This window comes from Carlito syrichta, unplaced genomic scaffold (genome assembly GCF_000164805.1).
Source record: "Carlito syrichta isolate Samal-C Ts95f unplaced genomic scaffold, Tarsius_syrichta-2.0.1 Scaffold313345, whole genome shotgun sequence".
In the NCBI taxonomy this organism is placed as follows: Eukaryota; Metazoa; Chordata; class Mammalia; order Primates; family Tarsiidae; genus Carlito; species Carlito syrichta.
Window position 1 is genome coordinate 145,983 of NW_007257441.1, and position 27,657 is coordinate 173,639.

A 27,657-nucleotide genomic window follows, 5' to 3' on the forward strand; every position below is an offset into this window, starting at 1 on the left:
GACGGGGGGACAGATGGCTGGACAGTGGACAGCTGGGTAAGGACGGTAGGCAGCTTGGCAGGATGGAAATAGCAGTGAACCAAGCATTGGGAGTCCTGGGCTTGGAGCCTATTCCTTCCACGAGTTTGCTGCACGCATCGGTCTGGGTTCTCTGGTTGCCAGCAACAGAAGAGGACTCTGAGTAACTTGGGCAGAAAAGATATTGATTTAAGACTTTGGGGGTATGACACAGAAATGACAGATATCTAAGCATGATTCCGGCAGGGCACCGGGGGAAAAGAAAGGTGACCCCCAAAAGGAAATCAGGTTTCTGTTAACTGCCTGAAGACAACTGTTGACACACTGTGTGGCCTGAGGCTAGTCACTTAGCCTCTCTGTGCCTCAGTTTCCCCATCTGGATGTTCTGAAGCTAGCCTCTCTCCTCCATTTACATCTCCAGTTTGCATTTTGCTGAGAAAACTTCCTGCCCTGGTCTCAGATGGCACCCGCCCCATCCAGACACCTTGGGAATGAATTACAAGGGAGCTAGGTGAGTGAGCGTGTGTGTGGTGTGTGTGCCCCCCACCACCACCACTACCACAGCCCGACCCCTGAGGCAGCCAATCCTTCTCCACCCTCCACCTGCATGCTCTGGGGTATGTGACTCATTTGCATGAGATGGTCAACCTGATTATTCCTTTTCCATGAAACCAGCATGCCCTCTGCCCCTGCGTGCTGGACGTGCTGATGGAAACCTGGGTAGCACCATGCCCTCTTCCTGGTTGTGGCTTGGCGGTCTTCTCTAGGTTGGGAAGCTCCTAGCCAGAGTCTTCCCTCCCAGAGCCCCCAAAGCTACCAACCCCAAGACTCTGCCACCATCATTCATGTGGCCTTTCACATGCACATCAACAAGCTCAGCACCCTGTGCTGAACTCAAGGATGCAGAGGTGGTTGAGGGGTGAGGATGCTTCCAAGTCACTAGGAAGTCGGTGGGGAGGCAGGTGCATCAGCAGCTAACTATAACCGTAGCTAACTATAGCAACAGAGACAAGTACAAGACAGAAGGACATATAAGCCAGGTGTGTGGGGGAGCCCAGAGATGGGAGAGCTCGGAGCTTCCTGGGATATCAGGGAGTGCTCCATGGAGGAGGTACTGCCTAAGTTGCACACTGGAAGATGAGAAAGATTTGGCAGGAGGGGAAAAGGGTATTCTAGGCTGAGGGAACAGCATGGACAGACAGGTTTGATCCAGCAAATGAAGATGTCGGGGGGCGGGGTCAGAGCTTTAGGAGGGTGGGAAGAGCTGCATGTTGACCATGAGTGGCGTTTCGGTGGCACCAGGAGCAGGATCCAGGGTAGAGGGCATATCAGCCTGCAGTGGGCCCAACCTCACACCCAGGAATCCTGGCTCAGCACCCCAGTTCCTCCCTGCTCCTCACCACCTTGGGAGCAGGCGCAGGCTCCTCTGCCTTCTCATCAAACCTGCAGCCTGTTCTCAGCTTAAGTTCTGGGCAACGCTGGCACCCACCCCAAGAGGTGTCCTAACAGCAACCAGCCACCACCTGTCCTGCCCCCTAGATAAAGGGAGGTGCCTATTAGGTCACTTCTCCCAGCCCCCAGCAGTGTCTGTTCCATGTCTTCCCCTCTGGCCATGAGTTCATGGTAGACAGACTGGGTGGTCCATGTGGGTTTCCAGCCCCCAGCACTGTTGAACAGCTGCACAAGGTGAGGCCTCAGGCCCAGAGGGAAGAAGGGATTGCCCAAAGTCAGGAACAGAGTGTGAAAGAGTAGTTTGCTTCATAGCAGCACTCTTCACAAAAACCAAAAGGTGGAAATAAGCCAAACGTCCAACTGATGAATAGGTCAATAAAATAGCCAAGCCTATAGTGGAATAAAAAGGCATAAAAAGGAATGAGGTACTGATCCATGCTACTGACTTGGGTAAGCCTAGAAAACATGCTAAGTGAAAGAAACCAGACACAAAAGGCTACATATTTTGTGGTCCCGTTTATATGAAGTATCCAGAATAGGAAATCCATAGAGACAGAAAGCAATGTCGTGGCTGCCAGGGGCTGGGGGGAGGGGGAGGACGGAGAGTGACTCCTTAATGAGTACAGGGTTTCCTTTTGGGGTGAAAAAAATATTCTGGAACCAGATAATGATGGTGGTTGCACAGCATTATGCATGTATTAAATGCCACCAAATTGTATGCTTTAAAATGGTTGGACGGGTGAATTGTATGCTATGTGAATTGTACCACAGTGAAGAGTAGTTTGAGACCAGATCAGATACTACCAGCTGGGTCTCATGTCCATTCCTCAAACATGTGCTGCGGCCCCCACCCCCGCTTCCTGTTAGAGCCCTCCCCAGCCCAGGCTAGATGTGGGAGAGCCAGTGCAGGGATGCCCATGGTCAAGTGGAAGAGGGCTGCCCCACGCAGAAGGCAGGATTCCTGTTTCTAGGCTACTTCATGCTTCTTCGACCCCCGACCTGCTTCTTCCTCCCACTGACCCCCCACTTCCGATCGGTGCCAAATGTTCCAGACATCTTGGGCCTTCAGCCTTGCTCTCGCTATTTTCTCCACCCAAAAAGTCCTTTTCCCTCAAAACCCCTCATTCCACCTAGAAACTTCTTTTAAGAATCAGCTCCTTAGAGATCTTTTCCTCCCTTCAAACTGAGCTGAACCTTCCCCAGAGTGTCACGCACATGCCTGATTAAAGCAGGTGTCAGGTTGCACTCGTGTTTGCAGGTCTGTCTCCTAGAGAAGATGGGGAGCCTGCAGGGAGGGGCCCGGATGGTTCATCACTGTGTCCCTGGGGCGGCTCTGGGCCTGGCTCATAGAGGGTGCTCAGCCGACGCTTGTCGAACAAGGCAGTGGCCTGGGGAAGGTTCTTTCCCTCTGGGACACCCTCCACAGTGAAGTAGGGGCAGGCTGGGTGATCTCCAAGGCCCTTCCTCTCTGGGGTCGTCTGGTCCTAAGGGCAGCAGTGGGAGGCCAGCGCTGCAAGTTGTTGCCTGTTGTCGCAGGTCAGTCCTCCGCTCCTGTTGTCCAGTGATAGAAGCAGGGAAGGAGAAAGGAGGAACCTACTAGCACACCACAGGCAGCTGCAGCTGCTCTTGGTGGGAGGGAGGTGGGCAGGGCCCAGAGACTGGGCTTTCCATCCTGTCTGAACGGACCATCTCTCTGGAAATCTCTTGAAACCTCCCCTTCCCTGAGGGCCGAGACATGCGGGTTTGGGGTGGGGTTCCCTGGAGCCCCTCAGCCACAAGACAGAGCGACTCTGGGTCCGTTTTCTTCTGCAGCCAAGAGGTGCTACTCTTTCTGCCTTTCTGATGATGAAATTAGTCATTTTCTAGGAAGCTTATTTATAGAGTCCGCTGCACACATGCAGCACTGAGCTATTCTGAACACGGCTTGGGGCCTGGGAGGCTTAAGGTGTGAAAGCAGGTGCGAGCCACACGTGGGTCCCCGTCCAGCAGTATCTAGAAACCTTACCTTTCTGTACCCAGCCAGGGGTCGCCCCTCATGGGCTGCCCTTCAGCTGGGGTGCTCTTTAGGCAAAAGAAAGAAAAAGGTTAGGATTGGGAGGTTGGTGATAGGTGTTTTCTCAAACCTGATTCCTGTGGCTACCAACACAATCTACAACCTGGGCAATTCAGATCACTTTTCTCTGCCTCCGTTTCCCCCTCTGTAAAATGAGAGGCCTTCTAGATTTGTGATTCTCTGACTTCTCTGGACAGCAAATATAGAGGACGGTTCCACGCAGCTTAACAGAGACCTCCCGCAGAGCAGCTCAGATTGTGGCCATGTTTAAGGTTACTAATGTTTTTTTTGTTCAATAATGTCAGGACAGCATTCATTTATTCCACAAGTGGTTCTTTGGTGAACACCCTACTACGAGCCAGGCACTGTGCTTGGCTCTGAAGACACAACAGTCAATAAAACGGAAACAGTGGTCCCTGCCCTCATGTAGCCCACAGTCTAATGGTCAAGGCAGATGTTAAAATAATGGTGTAAATTAAAATGGTGCTTCCAGCTGTGTCAAAGATATACAGAGTAAAAAGCGCTGGGAAGTAGAGCAGGAGGAGCTCTCCAGGCAGAAAGAAGAGCATGTGCAAAAGCACTGTGAAAGAAAGAACCTTTCCGGTGTGACTGGAGCACAGACATTGAAGGGAAGAAGGCCATGGGTTAGGGTTGGAGGGATAAGTGGACCAAACCACACAAGATCTAGTGAATTATGTCCAAGGAGTTTTATCTTCTTTCAAAGTACAATAGGGTGACATGAAGGTATTTTGACGTCTTGGGGAGTCAAGGAAGGTTATGAGATAAATGTTGAGTTTTGAGAAACTGATTCTAGCTCAGTCCCCCCTATCCAGTTGCACAGGTCGTAAACTGCACAACTTATGTGAGGCAGATACATTGGAGCTATGGGGAGAATGTTTTGGAGGCCAGCCTGGGAAGATGCTGAGACCAGTTGAGATGCTGCTAGGCAAGAGATGATGGTGACTTGAACCAAGCTGGGGACGGAGAAAACTTGAGGGACTCTGGAGACATTTAAAGAGAGCATTTAAAGTTAGGCATTTACCTTGAAGGTAGTGACCCCCACCCACCAACACACACAGGAGAGCTGGACTCTGGGAATTGAGATTCTCAGGCACCCTGCCAATGGGAGTGAGGAAGGAATAAAGTCATGCAATGCCAGCTGAGAGCAGAAATATCAGCACCAGCAGTTCCAGGCTCCAGGCCCTCTGGAATGCATTTTCAGTGCACAGGCAAGAGGATCATATTGCCCCAACCTGGTTTGTGTGTCCAGCCATAGGTCAGTCAGCTCCTGCCAAGGGTCAGAGATATAAAGAGGAGACGGGGCCACTGGAGCCCACGTCTGCATTTCTGGCCATTCCCAGAGTGGGAGAAGCCCTGTGTCCTGAGAGGTCACCCTCAGCCACTTTCTTTTTTTCCTTTTAATTTTTTATTTTAAAGATGTGGGGTACAATTCAGGGTTAAGTATACAGATGTTCATTATGCAGGTACCCTTGCTGATAAGGTGTGCCCTCCCTCCTCCGGCAGAATCCCACTACTGTCAATCCCACCCCTGCCCCCGGCAATTTCCCACTACTGACAATCCTTTTCTTATAGTATTACGATAATTGTTCAAGGTCTGCTTATGAGTGAGAACATGTGATACTCGGTTCTTTGTTTCTGTGAAAGACCACTCAGTATGATAGACTCTAAGTCCATCCAAGTTGTTGCACAGTTCATAATTTTGTCCTTTATGACTGCATAATATTCCATCATGTATATTATCACATTTTTTTTATCCAGTCCTCTCTCGATGGGCAGCACAGTTGGTTCCATGTTTCTGCTATTGTGAACAATGCTGCAATAAACTGCAGGTCACTTTCTGTTGCCTGAAGCACAGGGCACTTGCACGTCTTGGGGAGCCAAAAACAGGACTGTGGGTTACCCAGAACCCTCTTCTTGTTCACCCATGGTTCAAAACCACAGGAACTAAGAGCAGAATTGCACAGCGGTGAGAGCATGAGCCTGGAGGCCTAGACCATCAGTTCAAACCCAGCTCCACCCTAATGTGCTGTGTGGCCTTGGGCAAGTTACTTAACCTTTCTGAGTTGTTTAAAGAGGCTTAATTCATAGGGTTATCATGAGAACTTAATTTGGGAAAGTCTGCAAAGTGCTTTATACATAGTAAGCCCTCCTTCTGTGGTAGAGATGATCGCAGTAGTGGTGGTGGTTGTGATGATGATGGTTGTGATGATACTGCTGTGGCTGACTCCGCATGGAAGACATCTGAAGACTCTGCTCCATGGCCGGACATGGCGGCTCACGCCTGTAATCTCAGTACTTTGGAAGGCGGAGGCGAGAGGATTGCCTGAACCCAGGGGTTTGAGACCAGCCTGGGCAACATGGCTAGACCTCATCTCTACAATATATTTTTTTTTAAATTAGCTGGGCGTGGTGGTGCATGCCTGTGGTTCCAGCTACTTTAAGGCTAAGGTGGAAGGATCACCTGAACCCAACCAGTCGAGGCTGCAGTGGCCATGAGCATGCCACTGCACTCCAGCCTGGGCGACAGAGTGAGGCTCAGGCTCAAAAAAGAAAAAAATAAAATAAAACTCTGCTCCCGCTTCTGCAGCTTTTCCCTCAATAGGTTGGTTGATAGGTTGGTGTTTTCCTCAGGTCCCCCCAGTGGGGTGAGGTTATTCAAAGGGATGCAGAGAACAGGAGGGGACCCTTGTTATCTTTGCTCAGCTCCACTGCATCATCCTCCCTTTTTTGTCCTGCTGCAGGAGTGAGAGCGAGGACCACGCTGCTGATGACTCCGAGGGAGGGACCCTGGACATGTGCTGTAGCGAGAGGCTGCCGGGTGAGTGGTCCCAGTACCCAGGTGCCCCCTAGCTCCACGTGGAGACAGCAGCCCGGCCAGTGCTGGGGCTGGAATGTGTTTGGTGAGCTGTGAACTCGCCAGAGAGAAACCACACACCTGCAAGGCAGCCGAGGGCATGCTAGGAAGAAGGGAGAAGGGTGAAACACCGGGGGCGTCCCAGGGCTGACAGTGACATGGCCACGGACTGGGGATGTGGCGAGCGTGGGGTGGGGGCCATGGAAAACTTTCTGACCACCCTGTTGAGAAACCCAGTGTGAGCGTGAAGCCGTGTGCTTGGATCCAGCTGCCTATGCTTGTAATGGGGGCCTGACTTCATGAACCACAGGCCATTGCAGCCACCACAGAGACATTACCAAAGTGGTGGCAACATGTCCCAGTTGTAAACCCAGTGCCCTGGTCAAAGGAATGAAGGGACAAGGTGGGAGCGGTGGTTAACTTTTTGTTTCTTTTTGCAAAAGCGTTCATTGGGGTTTTTTTCCTTTTTAGAACAAAAATTCATTGTAGAAATATTAGAAAATAAATATAAGTGGAAAAAATGAGCATAATCCTATAACAGCATATATTTTCACCTCTCCTTCCAAATATTTTGTTTAAAAACAGCCTTTTGCACTTTGAAATCTCACACCTGTAGCTTGTCAGAAACTTTATGATTGGCAAGGGACCTTAGAACGGTCTTCACGTGACACTCTTTAAGGTAAACCTTGGAAATAACAAGGTATGACTAAAAAGAGGTGACTGCAAAATAAGGCCAGGCACAGTGGCTCACACCTATAATTCTAGCACTTTAGGAGGCCGAGGTGAGAGGATTGCCGGAGCTCACGGGTTCAAGACCAGCCTGGCCAACTTGGTGAGACCTCATCTCTACATTAATTCAAAAAACTAGCCAGACATGGTGGTGCACGCCTGTAGTTCCAGCTACTTAGAAGACTGAGGCAGAAGGATCGCCTGAGCCCAGCAGTTTGAGGCTGCAGTAGCCGTGAGTGTGCCACTGCACTCCAGCCTGGGTGACAGAGTGAGACTCCGACTCAAAATAATAATAATAAGCAATGTTTTAGTCACACCTGGTGTCAGTGCCCAGCACCTGTGGCGTGGGCCCTTTCATGTAGTTCATGCCGTGACCAGTAGGGAGTTCCATTGCTTAAAGCACATTGGACGGCCTATTGAGATAGTCTAGGATGGACACCACCTCACAGGAGGGGTGGTCGTGGAGACCAGAATTGGCTAGCTTGTTCTCTGAAGAGATGTGAGAGCTGTCTGAATGTCTAAAAGGCTGTTCTGTGGAAGGGATGGCAGAACCATTCTGTGTATCTTAGGATGATATAAGCCCAATACATAGAAATTACAGACAGGTCTGTTGGGACACGGAACTCTTTCTGATTCTTGAAAGTGGTCCAGTCATAGAGCTTAACAATTCCAGAGAGAGAGGATGAGTGTTCCATCACTGGAGGCATTCAAGTGTTGGCCAGATACACATTGGAGAGGAAATTTCCACGGTGGGTGGGAGGTCCAGATGACATCAAAAGTCCCTTCCAACTGTCAAACAGTTGTGTGATTCAGATATGAGTCATAGAATTCGGAGATGATTCCACAATCAGGGATGGCCCCACTGGTTAGAAAAAATTTCACAGATAATAGGACATGACGAATAGGAGTCCAGAGAGTAGCATAGTGTGGAGGAAGAAAGCTTGGGATTTGGCATTTAAGTCTGGCCGTTCTCCTGCAGGCTGTGTGTTTATGGACAAGTCATTTAACCTTGCTGGACTTCCAGTCTCTCATCTTTAAATGGCAAACAACAGTAATATGAATATTTATCCTCACAAGGGTCCAAGAGGAGTAAATAAGTATAATCACTCAGTCACTGGGTGCTAGAGACATAGTGGTAAGTAAGACAGACCTAGTCCCTGCCCTAATGGAAGTTCATGGACAAGTTCTACTTTGAGCTGCCTCTGGAAAGTGGAATGAAGTCACAGCAGAAAGGCTACAGTGATAAGCATAATATATTGAATTCCAACATTCTCTCCCATTTCTCCCCCAAAAGCCTACAACCAGTGTAGAGTGGAAGAGGAGTTTTGGTCATCTTCATTGGAGTTGGCGCGTGGCCTTTTTTGCGCAGTACCCTGGGAAGCCAGTGTCTTTTGCTATCCCCCATCTTACAGACGAACGGACCAAGGCCCAGGGAGGTCAGGCAGCCTACTTTAGCTGGTAGAAGTCTCTCTCTGGAGCCCTTGTCCTCAACATACCTTGTTCTACCTCTGTTTCACCACGGGGCCATCACCATCTTCTGGCAACCTGTGGACCAAGGCAGGAAGAGTATGTTTGCACCAGGAAGAAGTTTGGAGGCTGGGCACAGTGGCTCAAGCCTATAATCCCAGCACTTTGGGAGGCCAAAACAAGACGATTACCTGAGTCCAGGGGTTCGAGACCAGCCTGGGCAACTTGGCGAGACCTGGTTTCTACAATAAGTCAAAAAAAAATTAGCTAGTCATGGTGGCGTGGACTACTTGGAAGGCTGAGATGGAAGGATCACCTGAACCCAGCAGGTAGAGACCGCAGTGGCTGTGAGCATGCCACTGCACTCCAGCCTAGGTGACAGACTGAGACTCCAACTCAAAAAAAAAAAAAAAAAAGCCTGGATAAAGTGGGCAGTGTCGCCATGACTGTCTCTTGTCTGTGTCTTTGCTCTGGGAAGCCCTGCCTGCAAGGGCCAGGCAAGTTATGGGGCCCACTAGACTCCCACGAGCCATCCTCATGTGTATTGCAGTAATTATCTGTCTCCCTCATGGGAATGCAGCTCTAAAGGCAAGTTCCTCTCTGTTTCATCTCTGTCCTCCATGTCTAACATTTATTCATCTTTTCATTCTCACTACTGATTGAGCACCTGCATGTGCTGAATACTGTTATAAGTAATCAATTGTGCTCCAGACTGAGCAAATGTCCCACCCTCACAGGACAGTATTGTGTGCTGGTCAGGAGAAGGGACTCTGGACGCTGGCTTGGCTCTGCCACCTACCAGTGATCGTGGGCAAGCTACTTACCCTCTCTGGGTCTGCTGTTTCCAATATGGCAAGGGAAGGGCAGTATTCACTACCATGTAGCATCGTTGGAGGATTCACTGAATTAGCAGAGCTAGGTCTGGCATGGTGGCTTATGCCCATAATCCCAGCACTTTGGAAGGCTGAGGCGAGAGGATTGCTTGAGGCTGGGAGTTTGAGACAACCATGGGCAACATAGTTGGACCCTATCTCTATTTTAAAAAATTAAAATTAAAAAAAACAATTAGCAGAGAGTTTAGAACAGTGCCTGGCATGTAGTGGGTGCTGTTTGGCATTTGCCATTAAGGGAAAGATAGACTATAAATAAAATAAATAAGCAAAATATATAGTATGGCATATAGTGGTAAGTGCAGTGGGGAAAACGGAAACCAAGAAGAGGAGGCTGAGAAAGGACTGGGCGTGGTTTGGCACAGTGAATAGGTAGACCCAGAACCCAGGTATGGAGTAGCCTTCCACAGATGTCTGTCAACCAAAGCCACTAACTATACTGCAGCTTGGACGCACAAGGAAACAGGGATGTAGAGGCCAGGAGAGTTGGGGTGCAGAGCCCTTAGAACCCACAGGCGCTGCAAGCAATTGCATAATGCCAGTGTAAAAATACAGCCCTCCAGCACTCTCTTACCCTCCCGGCTGTCTTCACCACTGGGCAAGACGGAGTGAGGGCCAGCCATGCCTGGTGACTCATTTGTTCCCACACACACCTCCAGACGGCACGGCCAGCACTCCCAGCCATGGTCACCCAGACCTTAGCCGGCACCAGGCAGGTCATATATATCATTCTCTCAGGTGGTGCTTTCTGGGAAGGAAGCATCCTCAAGCATCGCCGACACCCCCGGGGAGCCCCCCAGTACCCCAGAGCCAGGCACGCTGGCTCACCCCCGCACACAGCACCCCCACGTGTCCACGCACTCATGTTCTCACTTATCACAGCCGCGTGCTCCCATGCATGCATGCACAAACCCACGCACGTGTGCACAGACCCACATACAGTCACCCAAGCACGGGGCCTGCCTCTGTCTCACACAGCCCTGCAGGGGCGGACTCACACACCTGCGTGTCTTCCTCTCTTGCACACTCCGCTGTCTCAGCCCCATTGCAACATCCACCTGTGTCCACAGCACGTGCATCCATAGATGGACAAGTGTGCTTGCTCTCGTGCCCTCTTTAGTCTTTCTCCCTCACCCACAGCTGCACCCCCTTTCACACATATGCACAAAGATCAGCAGGCACGTGCCTTCCCACCCTCTGCATTCTCCGTCCTCTTCCCAGACCTGTGATCACCCCCAGCTCCCAGGTACTGTGGGGGCACGGAGTTTCCACCTGGCCACCTTCCCCACCCCTTGCACTAGCATGCACATCTGTTTGACTTCTCCCACACACACACAGCCTTTTTCACATGGTCATTTTCTCTTCCACTCTCCCTTTCTTGCACGCAGTCACCCAAACACGTTGGTACTTTCAAACTCACACTCTTGGCTGTGGTGATGAGTTTCTGCAGTCCCAGCTACTCAGGGAGGCTGAGGCGAGAGGATCGCTTGAGCCCAGGAGGTCAAGGCTGCAGTGAGTTGTGATTGTCATACCACCACACTCCAGCCTGGGCAACAGAGCGAGACCCTGTTTCCAAAAATTAAATATAAAAAAAAAATGGTAGCCAGGCCCAGTGGCTCAAGCCTGTAATCCCAGCACCTTGGGAGGCCAAGGTGAGAGGATTGCTGAGCCCATGGGTTCAAGACCTGCCTGGGCAACTTGGAGAGACCTCATCTCTACAATAAATCAAAAAATTAGCCAGGTGTGGTAGAGCGCACCTATAGCTCTGGCTACTTGGAAGGGTAAGATGCAAGGTTTGCCTGAGCCCAGTGGGTTGATGCTGGGGTGGTCATGAGCTTGCCATTGCATTCCAGACTGGGCGACAGAGCGAGACTCCAACTCAAAAAAAAATAAAAAATTTCTCACACTCTTCCTTCTTCTGTGTGTAGGTGTTCACATTTGCAAGAAACCAGGCAACACTGCTGATACTGGGGCCTCCACTTCTTCTCCCAACCAACACCCATACAGCCTCCTTTGGGACCTAGCAGCTTCCCTAGGTTCCAGGGTAGAAGGAGGTAGATAAAGCAGTAGTAGGTGCCAGCAGGGCCTGTACGCAGAATGGCATGACAACAACAAGTGTTGTTCTCAGCGTCTTCATTGGGAAGACTCATGAGCATGCCTACTCTTGACATGTGCAGAGACTGAGGCCAGACTCCAAAGAAGGCCTCGGGAGAGCACTGCCCCCTGTGCAGTCCTGCACTGCAAGGGTCCTTGTATGCATACATCAGTCTGGGTGTCCACGCCCGGTTCACACCCTGCCCCAATAGCTGCCCCTTGGCCACTCCTCAAACCCAAAGAGCCCTAAGCAGAAGGCAATGTCAGAGGTGTACCCAGGAAGGAGACCCTTGCAGGCTCCAGGCCATTTGGGCAGGGACTCCTGGAATTCTAGTAGGGGGCATGGACATCAGGTGGTCATAGGCTATAGGTGAGCATACCTCCTGAGCCCTGTGGATTTCTCGTCTCACAGGGAATGGCACAGCCAGAGGAGAGGGAATGCAGTGCTCAGGTCCAAGGACAATATGGCTCTTGCAAACAAGGTACTCCCAGGCAGCTGGCTGGAGCCAAGGCAGTCCCTGCCAAATGAGATGTAAGCATGTCATGATTAGCTGGGTTGATGCAAGGTCATGCATACACACTGAAGGCCCAAGTAGGCCATTGCCCTCTTGGTAGGAACAGCTGGCCCCTTGGGTCAATGACTCTGGTGCCCAATCTCCACCTTAAATCCCAGTGTCTTGATGCCTATCCCCAGCCTATCCCTAAGTATTATGCTCTGTATCATTGTAGGTATTAAGTGGACCCTCCTCTGAGGTCAGAGTCAAGGTCTAGGTCTCAGCAAGAGGCCACTGACTATCCCAAGTGCCTATAAGGGAAGGGGGTGGGAGGCCTGTATTGAGAACATCTTTGTCGTCTTAATCCTGCAGTGACCACCTCTAGCCAGCAAGAAGGATCAGGTCATAGCTCTCACAGCTGTCCCACCAGGCCCCTGATGAGGTCTTGGGCCAGAAGCCAGCAGGGCCCATTGAAAAGGCAGCCTGATTCTTTTATAGACTCGGTGTATTGAGTACCCTTTCTGTGCCCAATGCTTGCCAGGTACTGGTGGTCCAGTGATGAGTAAGATAGATGTGGTCTCTGCTCTTGAAGAGTTCACAGTGCCTTGGAAGGGGGCAGCAATGATGCAACCCCATCTTAGTGGGTCAGGGAAGGTTTCCTGAAAGAAGTGGCTCAGTGGATGAGTTGGATCTTGGTTCACGACTTCAGAAACCTGCTGTCAGGCATTTGAAGGAGAAAGTTAACCTCTTTACAGGCCTCATCCCCATCTGCTAATCCCTATTCTCACAGAGTCCCCAAGTCCGGTGCCTTATACTGGATCGTACAGGTCTGGGAGCAGGTGCCAGAGCCCAGATGGACAAACACAGAGAAAAAGGACTTGGCTGGAGTAATGTCACTGGGATGTCCCTTGTGCCTATCAACATTCAGCAACAGATGTCTGTTTATTTTTATTTCTTTGTTGAATCGATTGTTCTGTTTTCATTCAAGACTTTTAATGCATTAGGCCAGGTGCAGTGGCTCACACCTGTAATCCCAACACTTTGGGAGGCTGAGGCAGGAGGATCGCTTGAGGCTGGGAGTTCAAGATCAGTTTGGGCAACTTAGAGCGGCCCCATCTCTACAAAAAATAAAAAGTAAACCAGGTGTGGTGGCACTTGAGTCCAGGAGTTTAAGTCTACATGAACTATGACTACCCCATTGCACTCCAGTCTGGGCAACAGAGCAAGACCCTGTCTCAAAAAAAAAAAATACTTTTAAAATGAAGTTAGTAAAATTTATGGTGACTGATGGTACAAGGAGTTGTCTTTGCCTTGAGTCTTCAGAATGGTAACTAAAGTGAAACAAAATACCACTTGGATGTGCTAAGAACACTGATTGGCTAACAGTCTGTAATGATGCCATTTTATTGAAAGGTATAACCCAGGTACCTACTGGTCAGCAATAGTACAGATTAACTATTACCAGGCGCAGGAGCCCATGTAGCTGGGCCTCAGGGTGCTATGGGGAGGCACACAGACCTGGGTTCAAATACTAGCTCTGCCACTGACCAACAGCATGACCTGAGGCAAATTATAGAACTTGAGGTAATTGATCTAACTGCTTTGAGCTCCAATTTCTTCACTCTAAAATAAGGGTGATAACATGATAAGAACTACACGGAGATTTTGTGAAGAGCAAATGAGCTGGTGGATGTAAAGTGCTTGTTATACAGTGCTCAATAAATGGCAGCGAATAACGGTGGTGATGACTGTTCCAGGATATGGAGTGTGAACAGAAAAAGCTTTTCATAGCTGTGTTCTCATAAGGTACTGGCTAGTACTTTAGTAGTGGATTGGGTGGTGAAGTTTGTGGTTCTTTCATGAGTCCCCACCACAGGATTGGGCCCTCACAGAATCAGCACAGCCACAGGCAGGCGTGTTTTCTACCTACAAAGCCAAGCAGGAAAGGGGCCAGAGTTGTTGGAGAGAACAGTCATCCATTTTTCTTCACCAGGATAAAAAAAGTTCTGGTATTCTAGGAAGTTTTTCTAAGGATGTGTCCAGCACCACGAGGACACTCAATGCACATTTATGCAGGTGGGCGCCTCAGCCCACACTTTGGTACTCCAAAAACACCTTCTACAGTCACCTCAGCCAGTGCTAGGGATGCACACAGCAGTGCAGGGTACCCTCATGAGGCAATCAGAAAAAAGAGGGCCATCTGGCCCAGGACAGGGAATTTTGGGGTTTTGAATATGTGGTTTAAATGGGGAAGCACCTCTTTGGCTGCATGGACTCTTCACCTGTGAGGAAGAGCTGAAAGATTGAAGCCCAAAGTGTGGGGTCAGGATGAGAGACATTTCCTGGTGTAAGGACAGTGCTGAGCATGTTTGCCCCTGCATGGGGCGTCGCCTTTCACAGAGGGGCTAGGACAAGCCCCTCTACTGCCCCACCCCTCCCAAGAGACATCCTCTCAGTGAAATGGGAAACGCAGTCTTTTCATGGTAGTTGTGAGAAGTCAGTGAGATAATGGACGTGACTGGGAGTTTGGAAACCATAAGGTCTTACTCGACTCTCATTTTTTGTGATTTCTTATTGTCGGACTTCAAAGCCTGGGTGTGAATGAATTTGGGCTCTGTGCTTTCCAAGCTTGGGATCTTGCATGAATCACTTTCCATCTCTAAACTTTGGAATTTCACACACACACATACAAAAATAATGTGTGGGACAGGTGGAGCTGTTTACTAGGACCCTGGTGCTGTTTCTTTTTAATCATGAGTGATTACAATCTGAGACCAGGGAGAGAGACATCCAGAAAGAAGGAACTAGGCTGTCTGAACCAGGCATAACTCAGATGTCAACTGAGGTTTATGTTGCCTTTTAAAACACAGAGAGAAGCCTGCCCCAAATTTTCCACTGCATGTCATTTTCCAAAATAAAGACAAGGCTTTGCCTAGGGCATCCTTTTCCTAGGGACCAGTCACCAGCTTCTCCTCCTCTCAGCCCTATTCAGGCTGTGGCTGACTGTGACTGTTAGATCTTGAGAAAGATCATCTTTTTGCCCACATCTTTGCTGAACATCTCCTAGCTTGAGATGGACCACATATCAGTCACAAAAAAGGCCGTTTGAAATTGTGCTTCTGTCCTCCACCCAGTCCAGGGACAACCCTCTGGCAACCTGAGGAGCCCCAGTGGGTCCTCCCATCCATCAGCAGGTCCCTGCTTGGCCACACCCAACCTCTTAGGCCTGCCCTCCCCCACCCCCACCCCCGATCGTGGGAATACAGCCTGTTATGAAAGTCCACATTACCTAAGGGAGGGATAGAACTCCTTGCATTAGCTATCTTTTGCTGCATAACAAATTATGCCCAAAACGTTGCAACTTCAAACCACATTTATTATCTCACACAGTTTCTAGGTCAGAAATCCAGAATGGCTTAGCCAGGATGTGATTCTGGTTCAGACTCTCTCCACATCTCAAGATGTTGACCAAGACTACAGTAATCTCAAAACTCGACTGTGGCTGAAGAATCCACTTCCAAGCTTCCTGCAGCCTGTTGGTTACAGGTCTCAGTTCCTCTCCAAGCGGGCCACTCCATAGGCTGCCTGAGTGGCCACACAACAGGGTGGCTGATTCCCCCCAGAGTGAGTGGTCCAAAAGAAAGCATACAAGGGAGAAAGAGAGTGGCTGAGGTGGAAGTCAAAGTCTCTTATGACCTCATCCTGGAAGTTACATGCCTTCACTTCTACTGTTGGCCGTGCACATTAACCCTGGTAGCATGTGGGAAGGACTGCATAGGATGTGAAGACCAGGAGGAAGAGCTCATTGAAGACCACTTTCACGGCTGTTCACCATATTGCTTAAAAGTTGAATCCTTATCATCCAAAGAGTCATAGTCTTAGGATATGCCTGTATACAGAATGATCTACAGGGGAAAGTTCACCTACAAAGAGAGAAAATACATCAAAAGGAAATCAATTCCTTTCTCAGTGTGGTAGGATTATGGATAACTTGGTTTTTCTTTTTTTTTTTTGAGTGAGTTGGAGTCTCACTCTGTCGCCCAGACTGGAGTGCAGTGGCCACTCCCGGCCACCGCAGCCTCAACCTGCTGGGCTCCAGCGATCGTTCCACCTCAGCCTTCCGAGTAGCCGGAATTACAGGCCCACACTACCATGCCCGGCTGATTTTTTGATTTATTGTAGAGATGAGGTTTTGCCAGTTGCCCAGGTGGGTCTCAAACCCGCAGGCTCAGGCAATTCACTCATCTCAGCCTCCCAAGGCGCAGGATTACAGGCTGAGCCACCGAGCCCAGCCAACTTAGTTTTTCTTTATGCTTTTACTGGGAGTGGGGAGGGGTCTCCACATTTTCTAAAATCATTAAGAAAAAATGACTGGCCACTCTAAGATGCTGACTAACCCTTGCCAAGCAAGAGTGGAAGCTGGTGGGAGAGGGCCTCTCTGGGATGAGTCACCACCCTCCAGGTTCATTGGGTCAGCCTGGCAGGCAGAAACCTGGCGCTGACCTAGCCGTGGATATCTTAACAGGGCTGGGTAATCCTGTGGGGGCATCTGTAGAGATAGCCACCAAGGCATGGAATCCCTTCTCCCTACATAAAGTCAACAAAATAATTCACAGGTCATGTTGGGCAACCAGCTCTGAGAAGAGGCAGTTTGGGGGTCTCCTGGCAGTCAGCTGTGCCAAAGATAAGTCCATGAGTCCTTCTCCCTCCAGCAGGTGTTCAGTTCCAAGCTGCCATGGTCTCTCCAGCTTTCCCAGTTCCTGGATACAGATAGGATGAAGGGTCCTCAGTTTCTGTTCTGTCTTTCTCCACTAGACCTTGGCCCAACTTCCAACTCAGTGGTTCTGTTTTGGGTTTACTTGAGCGGGGAAAAGGTATTACTGAAAGTTTGTTGAACATTGTCAATCATATTCCTTGGTGTGTGGTCCTGCCATCTCCAGCGGACCACACAAGGCCGCTTTGGTTTTATTCACTAATCTATTCCTTTTTCTCTTCCACTGCTAGGCTCCTCTCTCTATAGTTAGTGCATTTAATGTATGTTTTTTGTTTCTAAGTGCCCTTGCAGAATGGGTGGTGATGTTTTATATCCTATATTTTTGATTGTGTATATTGTGTTCCATCTCATTCTTTTCACTCAGTACTGTTTTTCTAAGTTCCTTGCTTGGGGTCATATGTGCCTAAGGGCTGCACCATCCCCAATGTGTCCCTGGACGCTTGTCCCACAAGCTGCTCCAGCCATGGGATTGCAAATGCCTTCCATCCCTGACCCTCACCACAGGTAACTGGAGGGAGCATCAGCTCACTTGCTTCCTTAGGGACTGTGTGAGAATTTCTTTGACATTTATACACTCTGGAGCAGAACTACCAGTTTCCAGATTCTTCTACTTCTCAGTCCAGTCCCAGAAGAGGATCTGGAAGAAGCCAGAGCAGAGAGAGCCTGGGGGAGGTGGTGTGGTAGTGCCTGGGAGACTGGAGGATGCTGTGGAGGTGGAGGTAGTGCCAAGGACTAGAGCATGCTGGTTCTTTCTGATTGGCTGTGGCAAGGATTTGGCTCTTTATCCTGAGAACAAAGGGAGGTCATTAGATTGAACTAAAGCAGGGGATTCCGGCTTTTTTTTTAATTAGCGGTGGTCTTTAGAGCTAGAAAGACTCTAAAAAGATCCCTAGTCCCACTCTTTGAATTTACAGTAGGGCTGGAAGGCCCATGGAGGCATTGAGATGCCCAGGGTCACATAGCTGGCTAGAGACAGAGCTCTCAGGCCTCTTGACATCCTACAAATATGCTGGGAGCCTCCCAGGTTTCTGGGGGCTATCTGATGGTGTCTTGGGATTTGTCCTCCCTGCTGTCCTGGGGAATCTTTAGCCTGAAGAGCTCACCTCCTGTTACCTGGACTTTCCTAGATCCCTGAAGATGTTTAACAGGAGCCACCAAGGAAACCCAAGCCAGGACCCAGCCTCCCACTGCCATGGGACTTCAAGTCTTATTCCCAGATACCCACAGATAGCCCCTAATAAGCTTCCTACACTGGTTCAGTGAGTGAGCTGAACTAGAAGGTTAAAAACAAGCACGGCTATCTTGGTCCTGCCTCTTACTCTCTGGACCTCTCTTGTCTCATCTGTGAAATGGCAGGGCAAAACAAGATGCTCTCTCAAGCCTGTCCCTTCCGCCTCATGCATCTGTGCCTAAGTCTCAGGCACTGGAGACCCCTAGTACCCCTTTGACCCAGGGCCTCTGCTGCCAGTTCGTTTCGCTCTCAGCGTGGGCAGTTGGTCTAGAGTTAAGGGCGGACTGCACCCTCAGAGTTTCATTGACCCTTTTCACCCTCATGCTTCTGGGCCTCCATGACAGAGAGGCACAAAGAACTGAGCCTTTGTTTGCAGCAACAAAGCTGTTTGCAGTTTCAGACTGAACCATTTTATTATATCCCATTCAAAGAGTACTTGAGTTGTGTTTTGTTTTGAAAGCTTGTTAGCATTCTGGACTTAATTAACTGGCAGAGACAAAGCTGCCCCACCTCCCCCACCCCCAGTCCATGCCCACTCCATCCACCAAGCCCAGTTGCCAGCCAGCAGCCTCAAAGACGGTGCCCACGTCTGGGTGGGGCACCCATTGTCCTCCCGGGGGGCTCATGGCAGATGAAAGGAAATCCTCACTGCTGGCTCTCCTTCGTGCTCCCCTTCCTCTCTCCCCCCTCACCTCTACAGTCTGGCTACCATTTATTGAGCATTCACTATACACCAGGCACCTGGCTAAGCATGTTGAACGTCTTACCTCATGGTATCCTCAGAGTCCTACAAGGCAAGTTTTAGTCTATCTATTTTCCAGAGGAGAGATTGAAGTCAGAGAGATTAAGTCACTCACCCAAGGTCACACAGAGAGGTGGCAATATCGGGTCTCAAACCTGAGTCCATGTGACTCCAAAACCCTTTGCTGCAAGCCACTACCAGAAGCTACCTCTTAACCAGCAAAGCCTCTTGTGGGACAGGAAGAGCTTGCAGGACAGATTTGTAGGGTCCAGTCTTAGAGCCGGTTCATGATTCTTGGAAATCTGCCTACCTCGAACTTCCAGACACAGGTCCCATTCTTGCCTCTCAATGTGGCCTCTTCTGCAGACATCAGTCAGCTCCCCTGCCCCCGCCCCAGACCAAGCACTGGACACCCGTGGTTCCCATACTTCTCATCATCCTGGTCCAGGTCATGCCGTTCTGTGCCTCCCTCCCCAGTAGAGACACCCTACACAAACACTGCCAGGGTATGATGGACTATGCCAAGGGAGGAGGCCTGTCCCCTCTGCTCTGTGTCCCCTCTGTCCTGGAATGGGTTGAAACTTCTTCTCAGGCTGACTTCCCCCCACAAAGAGGAGGAAAAAGATGGGCAGGCAGTGCAGTCTGGTTAAGAGGACAGAGGCCAGAGCCAAACCGCCTGGGTGAGAGTCCTGGCTCTCCTATCCACCAGCCGTAAAGGCCTTGGGCAAGTCATTAAACTCTTCATATTTCTGTCTTCCTTTCCGTCAAAGGACAGTCATATTACCTCATAGAGTTGCTCCAAGGGTTGAATGAGTCAGTATTTGCAAAGCAGCCACTTTACAGTTACTGAAGTCTCTCTCTCTACAAGGCAGCCTCGGGGTAGCCAGGTTTCTTACAGGCCACTGAGAGTTTCCAGAGCAAGTGTCCCAGGAGAAATTGCACAGGCTACACGGACTCTTCTAAAAACATCACTGCTAGCCAGGCTCGGTGGCTCAGCCTGTAATCCCGCACCTTTGGGAGGCTGAGGTGAGTGGATTGCCTGAGCCCGCGGGTTCGAGACCTGCCTGGGCAGCGAGACCTCATCTCTACAATAAATCAAAAAATTAGTTGGGCGTGGTAGCACGCGCCTGTAATTCCGGCTACTTGGAAGGCTGAGGCGGAAGGATCGCCAGAGCCCAGCAGGTCGAGGTTGCGGTGACCGGGAGCGGCCACTGCACTCCAGTCTGGGCGACAGAGTGAGACTCCAACTCAAAAAAATAAAAAAATAAAAATAAAAACATCACTTCTACCACCTTTTCTTCAGGGCAGTCAGCCAGGGAAGGGACATGGACTCCACCTAATGATGGGAGGAATGTTGAAGAATTTACAGACACATTTTTAAGACCACCCACGAGTTAGGCTACAGAAAAGCTAAACATCTTGCTCATGTCATGTGAACTAAAGGATGAGCACCCATGTTCTATTCCAGAATCCTCTTTTGCTAACATCTCTTTCCCCTTCCCACCCCACCTCCCTGTCTGCCTGGAGAATGCAGAGATAAACAAGACCCAGGCCCTGCCCTCAGCCAGCTCACCATCCAAGATGGCTTCGCTGCCCACTTGGACTCTTGTCATCGTGCTGCCTCCTTCTGTGGCCCTCTCAGTCCTGTTGCTCACTGATCAGCAGGACGAGTGGGGTGGAGGGTTGCAGGGAGCCAGAACACATTCCCAGAACCCCCAGTGCGCACCATCCGTTTGCCCTTGCTGGGAGGGGCTGGAAATTTTTTCCACCAAGGCTATTCTTCCTCCTCAGAGTCCTACTGATCAGTGTTGGGGTCGAGGCACAAAACATCTCAAAGACAGGAGATACTCTTAGCGAAAGGCCAGGCATACAGCAGGGGCTGGGTTGCCACAGTTTGGGGGATTCTGTCCTCCAATACCACATACCTTCTAATTCCTAGTTTTCCTACGACGTACCCTCAAGAGGTAGCAGACAATGGGGGTCACCACTCCAGCCGCTTCCAGTGAGGACAGGGACCACAGCAGTGCCCAGTGAAGCCAGGCTCCCCTCCTCAGCGCCCAGGGCAAGGCTGAGGGTAAGATATTGTGATAGCAGAAATGACTGAGCCTATTTCTTCCAGACTCTTCCACACACTTAGGAACCTTATCACTTCCTCACCAGCACCTCCCTTGATTCTGGGCTGACCCAAGCAAAACCTCAAAATAGGCCTGGGAGGCAAACCTGTCCCACCCCTTCCCCCTTGTGCGTTTCCAGACCTTTCTGTGGAATAAGGGAAAGGTCATAGACTGTGAAGACCCACCGACCTGAGTTCAAATCCCAGCTCTGCCACTGTCTGGCTCTGTGACCCAAGACAAGCCACTTAACCTCTCTGCGCCTCTGTGGCTCCACATGTAAGGTACGGACAATCACGTCAACCCACAGAGTTGTGAGTACTGAGTAGCATAAGACTGGCAATGTGCCTTGCTCAGAACTGGCAGGGTAGGAGCATGAGGAAGGGCAAATCCTTCCTGTTGATTAACCCTCCACAGGTGAGAGCTATTAAAAAATTGCCCAAGGTTACTCCGTACCCCTCCACCCCGCAGTGAGATAGAAGCAGTAATCCTGTAACAAGGGGAGTCTATTGGTGGTATTTTGGACACAGTGACAGGCCGTGAAGTCCGGCACCATCACCCAGATGGATGGGGGTGCGGGTGTTGGAGACATCTTAAAGATGATATGGTGTGGGCAGCAGAATGCCTGGTACTGGGCTCAGGGAGCTGATCTCATCTGGTGTGTCAGCTAACGGTATAAGCTTTGGAGGCAGACTGCCTGTGTTCTAGTCTTAGCTTTTATCCATTTATTAGCAGACTTAACTCTCTTGTGCCTCAGTTTCCTCATCTGTAAAATGGGGTAAGAGGGGCATCTACCCTCTAGGACTGTTGTGAGGATTAAATGTGTGAATATGTATAAAGACTTGGAGCAACACCCAGCACATGGCAAGCACTTGATATACAAGTGGGGACTCCCAAAAAAATCCCAGAAAATTATGTTTATTCTTACATGTTTAAACTTCAGTCACCTTTAAAGTACTCTTTGATGCAATACACCTATTGAGACACTTTCTTCACTGCTCAAAATAGTTTTTTAATTCATCAATTTATAAACCTTTTAGTGTTCCCACCGGTTTTTTTGTTTGTTTGTTTCACCTATTCCACGTGGGCAAAACGTTTCCTTTAAGGATTTTTTTTTTTCCCTGGGGAAACAAAAATAAGTCACTTGGGGTAAGATCCGGTGAATAGGGAGGGTGGGGTATGGGGACTTATGCCGTTTTTGGTCAAAAATTGCCAAACACTCAGCACGGTGTGGGCAGGTGTGTTGTCATAGTGGAAGAACCAGTCACCTGATGCCACAATTCAGTATGTTTCTTCTGCAAATCGTGATGCAATCTTTTAACTTCCAGATAAAAACTTTGGTTGACCACTTCATCTGGAGAAACAAATTCTGAGGGTACTCCAAGGGGCCTACCCTCTAAAAGATAATCCTGGGGTTTTTTTTGGTGGGAAGGTCCTCTATCATATGTTAACTAATCATGCTTGTGGGAGCAACTGACATCCAGGCTGTGCCCTTGGCTGGCTGTTGACTTTGGGCAGGCCACTTCCCTCTCTGGGCCTGTTTCTCCATCTGAGAAATTAGCAGGAGGGACCAGATATCCCTCAGGACCTGTCAGGCTCTGACAGTCAGTGATCCTGAAGCCTGAGCAGGTCTGAGCGTAATGTTCTTTCGGCAGGGTCTCCTGTGACTGTGTGGACATGGCTGGGAGGTCACCGCCGGCCACACCGGGAAGGGAAGAAAAGCTAACTGGGACAGAGCTTCCCTCCTCATGTCAACAGGAACAGGCTGAGCCAGCCTTCCACCCCAGTTCCGGGGGGCTGGCAGCCTGGGAACTGGAAGGATGAGTCATTGACAGGAGCAGCCGTGGCTTGGAGCTCAGGCGGCGCCAGCCCCAGGGCACAGAGGAGGCAGAGTTTAACAGGGAGTTTGGGAGCTGGGTGACAGGAGAGGGATCATAGTGTTTTCACATGCCCCAGGTCAAATCTGGAGGCCATTTGCCTGCATGCCTTACCCCAGATCCTAGTGTTTTGGCCCGGGATACTGAGCTCTGTCTTCTAGTACTTCTTCCCCACCTCACTCCACCTCCCATATCATAGAATATTTGCAAATCCATCAGCTGGAGCTCAGGCACAAAATCTGCACCATGCCCCCCAAGCAGCTGGGTTAGGATTCCAGGTTCCCCCAGACACGGGGCATCCCTTCCTCCCAAGCTCTCCCCATCTCCCTGCCTTGCTGCAGTGACCCCTGATTGAGAAGTAGTATGACAAAATGGGAACATTGCTTGATGTTGGGAGGCCCTGGGTTCAAATCTCAGGTCTACACTTACTTGGGCAAGGCACTTCACCTTGCTAAGCCTTGATTTCCTTGCCTGGAGAATCCCTTCACCCTGTGCAAGAGGCGAGCCCATGAGAAGCCCGATGCTAAATCACTTGTCAGTAAGCTGCCTCTGACTCAGGGTTTCGTGCGTGGCGAAGCAGCCACCTTGCTGTGAACTACTGAAAAACCAGTCCTTGACACAAGCAGCCGCCTCTCATGGACAAAACAGGGCTGATGATGCTAATGTCTACCTCATAGGGCTGCCAAAAGAGGCAGATGCCATTGCGTGTGCAGACGCACTTTGGGACCTGCACAGAACCAGCCCAGTGAGGTGATAGTGTCATTCCCAGAACAGGATAGTAGAAGAGAGAGTCAGGCAAGGAGAAGAGATGACATCATTTCTAGGAGCAGGACAGAACCCACAAGGACAAATACGCCCAGGACCACAGTGGCCTGTGCTAGTGAGAACTGTTTTGTTCATAGCTGTATTCCCAGAGCCTACCTCTTGAATTGCATAAAATCGAATCTTTGTGTTTCCAGTGCTTAGCATGTAATTAGTGCTCCAGAAAGTGTGTTGGACTCATGCACAAACAAGCAGAGACTAAAATCAGAGAGGTGGTTTCCTAGCCTAGGTTTCTACCTCTGTGAATTCCACCCCTCTCTATCACAGATGCCCACTGCCCACCCCTGAGATCAGGGGCTCTTAGCCTGAGAGCCATAGATCTCCCCAAAATTATATACAGAATATAGTGGATGTTTGAAGTATATCTTCCTGGGTAAAAAGATGTCAAATTTCTACCCAGAAACACTTCTAACTAAACCTTGCTCTGAAAGAAGCACATCTACCAGGTGCCCAGTAAATACCCATCCGTTAGATGCATCTGGCCTCCAGGGTTGCCAGGTGCCTAGTGGTTAAAAAAAAATAAATGAGAAAACCTTCCTCTTCATCTGAGATATGCACCCAGAGCTCCACCAGCCTGCAGTTTTTCTTCCACCCCCATAATGTGCAAAGCAGTTCACCTGCTATTTTTCATTTGCTAAAGTGATGATCACACAGTATCTGAGGGACCTGCCTTCTGAGTGGCTGTTCTGCTGCTAGGTGGGTCCCTCAGAACCGTGCACACACTGTCAATCTCATATCCCAGTGTAAGCATCTAGATGTGACAGGTGGGCGTAGAGCCTGAAACCTGGGAATACTAACTAGGTTTCCTGATAGCTCAACTCAGAACTTTGATCTTTTGTAAAAAGTAGTCTCACTACAAATATATGTATATTTGTTTACTTATCAAAGGAAACGGAGGATACTTAAATGAAGTCGCCTTACCTCAACGAACTGGTTGGGGGGGGGGGTTGTTTAGTTTTTTTGTTTTGTTTTGTTTTAGTTAGAGTCTCACTCTCTCGTCCAGGCTGGAGTGCAATGGCACACTCACAGTCATCCCAGTGTAGACCTGCTGGGCTCTGGTGATCCTTCCGCCTCAGCCTTCCAAGTAGCCGGAACTACAGGCACACACTACCATGCCTGGATAATTTTATATTTATTGTAGAGATGAGGTCTTGCCAAGTTGCCCGGGCTGGTCTCGAACCTGCAGGCTCAGGCAATCCACTCGCCTCAGCCTCCCAAAGTGCTGGGATTACAGACTGAGCCACCTAGCCCGACCAGAGAACTATTGTTAGTACTTGGCTTATATTCTTCCCATTTACTGCATGTAACACTTAATAAGCACTTGCTGTGTGCCAGGCATTCACTGGGTCCCATGCTCTACAAGCACTGTTCATGTTAACCTCTAATCTTAAATCAGGCATTCTCCATCTTTTTATAGACATATTTATACTTTCTTAATGTCTAAGGCCAATGAGATCATACTGCTTTGTAACTTTGCCTTTCTCACTCCATACCATCAAAATTTTTTCCATGTTATTAAATATTCATCCATAGAATCATTTATATCAGCTGCATGATGTTTTATTGCAGGCAAGTTCCATGCTTCTCAGACTGGGGTGCATGTACTCCTGAGGGCAAAGCCACAGGATATATGTCGCACAATTTCCTGAAGCATAAATTTGATTCAAAGCTTTAGGAGAGGGGAAAAAAAGCATGATTTTAATATCAAAACGAGTATAGATACATCACAGTATAGAACGCAGAACACCTATGTATCTTAAAGCAGCAAAGTCCAAGGTCATGTGAGCTCACTGTTATTTGCTGAATTCAAGATGCTCTTTTTACAGATAAGGAAACTGAGACCCAGGGAGGAAAAGGGCTTGATCAAGGGCCACCACATGCGCTATGTAGCACCAAGGTACAGAAGCCAGCTGACCCCAGGCCTCTACCCTTCCTACTTTTCCATACCTGGCTTCACCTGTTGACTCTGTGTGAGCGAAGGCCTGGTGTCTTGAGAAATCACCCCTATGCTTTTTGATAGTAGAAACTCTTGGCTTCCCATACGGTCCATCTTTTACAGTAGCTTTCCTGTTTCATGGAGCTCCCAGGGTCTGTGCTGAGGGATACCAGGTAATCGGTGACCATAACCTCCCTGGGCAGAGGTAAATGCCCTCCCCCGCCCTCTTGGGCTCCACTCGCATTTAGTGCATTGTATTGTAAACATGTATTTCCTAGTCTGCTTTACTCAGAAGACTGGGAGGCTTTTTTTTTTTTTGAGTTGGAGTCTCACTCTGTCACCCAGGCTGGAGTGCAGTGGCATGCTCACGGCCACCCCAGTGTCGCCCTGCTGGGCTCTGGCGATCGATCCTTCCACCTCAGCCTTCCAAGTAGCTGGAACTACAGGCATGTGCTACCAAACCCGGCTAATTTTTCAATTGTAGAGATGAACCCATGGGCTCAGGCAATCCTCTCACCTCAGCCCCCCAAAGTGCTGGGATTACAGGCTTGAGCCACTGTGCCCAGCCTGGGAGCCTTTTGAAGGCAAGAATGATGTGCAATCATTATTATAATCTGCCATGTATTGTATACTGCTGAATGCCCAGCATCATGCTGGGTGTTTCATCTGTAGTCTCTAAAGTCTTTATGGCTGTTCCTTTAGGGTAACCCTGAAACCACTCCATTTTCCCCCCCTAAGGAAAACCCTTGACAATTTCAGCATTTTAATTATGTTGCTAATTAATTACCTGCTACATCTCACCCAACTGATCTCCACATCTCATTGTCAAGAGAGTAGATTGAGAACTGTGGTACTGGGGGTCACACAGGTGGGAAGGTTTAAGTCGGTGAGTCTCAATCTTGGCTACACATTAGAAGCCCTTGGGGTCTTTAAAAACTGCTGATGCTTGCTCTCCACCCCAGGCCAATTAAATTAGAACATTGGGGACCAGGCACAGTGGCTCACACACAGCATTCTGGGAGGGTGAGGCAGGAAGATTGCTAAGCCCGGAAGTTTGAGACCAACCTAAGCAACATAGTGAGACCTTGTCTCTACAAAAATAAAAAAATAGGCCAGGCACAGTGCCTCATGCCTATAATCCCAGCATTTTGGGAGGCTGAGGCAGGAGGATTACTTGAGCCTGGGAGTTCAAGACTAGCCTGGGCAACATAGTAAGACCTTGTCTTTACAAAAAATAAAAGAAAAAGTTAGCTAGGCTTGGTGGTACACACCTGTAGTCCCAGCTACTCAGAAGGCTGAGATAGAAGGATCACCTGAGCTTAGGAGGTCAAGGCTGCAGTGACCCGTGATCGCATCACTGCACTCCAGCCTGGACAATGGAGTGAGACCCTGACTCAAAATAAAGCCTTTATCACAGCTTTTCAGTGGATGTATTATTATCCTTATCCATCAAGCAAGAAAACTGAGTAACTGATCCTCACTGGCCCAACATCATTCACTCACTTGGTAAATATTTTTTGCAGACTTACATGCCAGAACTTGTGCTAGATGATATAGACAATCAGGATAAACAGAACTGATGCCACCCCTGCCCTCAAGGAACTTCCAGGTGAACAGGGGAGAGGATGCTCAAAAATTATTTTACAGACCACTGCAAGCATTAACACAGCCCAGAACCCCTCTGACTGCCTCGGATTGAACCCGCCACCACCATCCGCCAACTGAGGGACCTTGGACAGCTCTCTTAACCCCCCTGCACCTCATTTCCTCTTCTGTAAAATGGGGATAATAGGTCCAACCTCACAGGGGTACTGTGAGGGGTAACCAAGTTAACATATGTAAAGCACTCAGAGCAGAGCCAAGCATGTCCCGGGGTGCTACTGCTGGTGATGGTAGGAAGGAGAGGCATGGGGTACTCCGATGCAACAGGGCAGGACCTACTTCAGCTGGCATCTGATTGAGATCTACCAGACGAAGAGGAGTTATCTTGGCAAAGTGTGCATGAGGCAAGCAGGGTGTTAGAGGGATGGTCCAGAAGGGACGGCACGTCAATGCAAAGGGGGCGGGCTCACCAGAGGGACTGCAAGGAGGG

The 27,657-nt window shown here is 49.5% G+C and overlaps 1 protein-coding gene across 4 annotated transcripts in view; it reads left to right on the plus strand.

Moving 5' to 3' along the window:
• The first annotated feature begins 394 nt into the window (after positions 1–394).
• The window catches only part of PTPN5 (protein tyrosine phosphatase, non-receptor type 5), a 44,089-nt gene continuing 16,826 nt past the window's right edge, over positions 395–27,657 (plus strand). For all 4 annotated transcript variants that reach the window (XM_008070333.1, XM_008070334.2, XM_021718714.1 and 1 more), the window contains exons 1-2: positions 395–529; positions 6,286–6,362. In XM_008070333.1, coding sequence (XP_008068524.1) covers positions 510–529; positions 6,286–6,362 — 97 coding nt within the window. In that variant the 5' untranslated portion in view covers positions 395–509. The remainder of the gene's footprint in view (positions 530–6,285; positions 6,363–27,657) is intronic.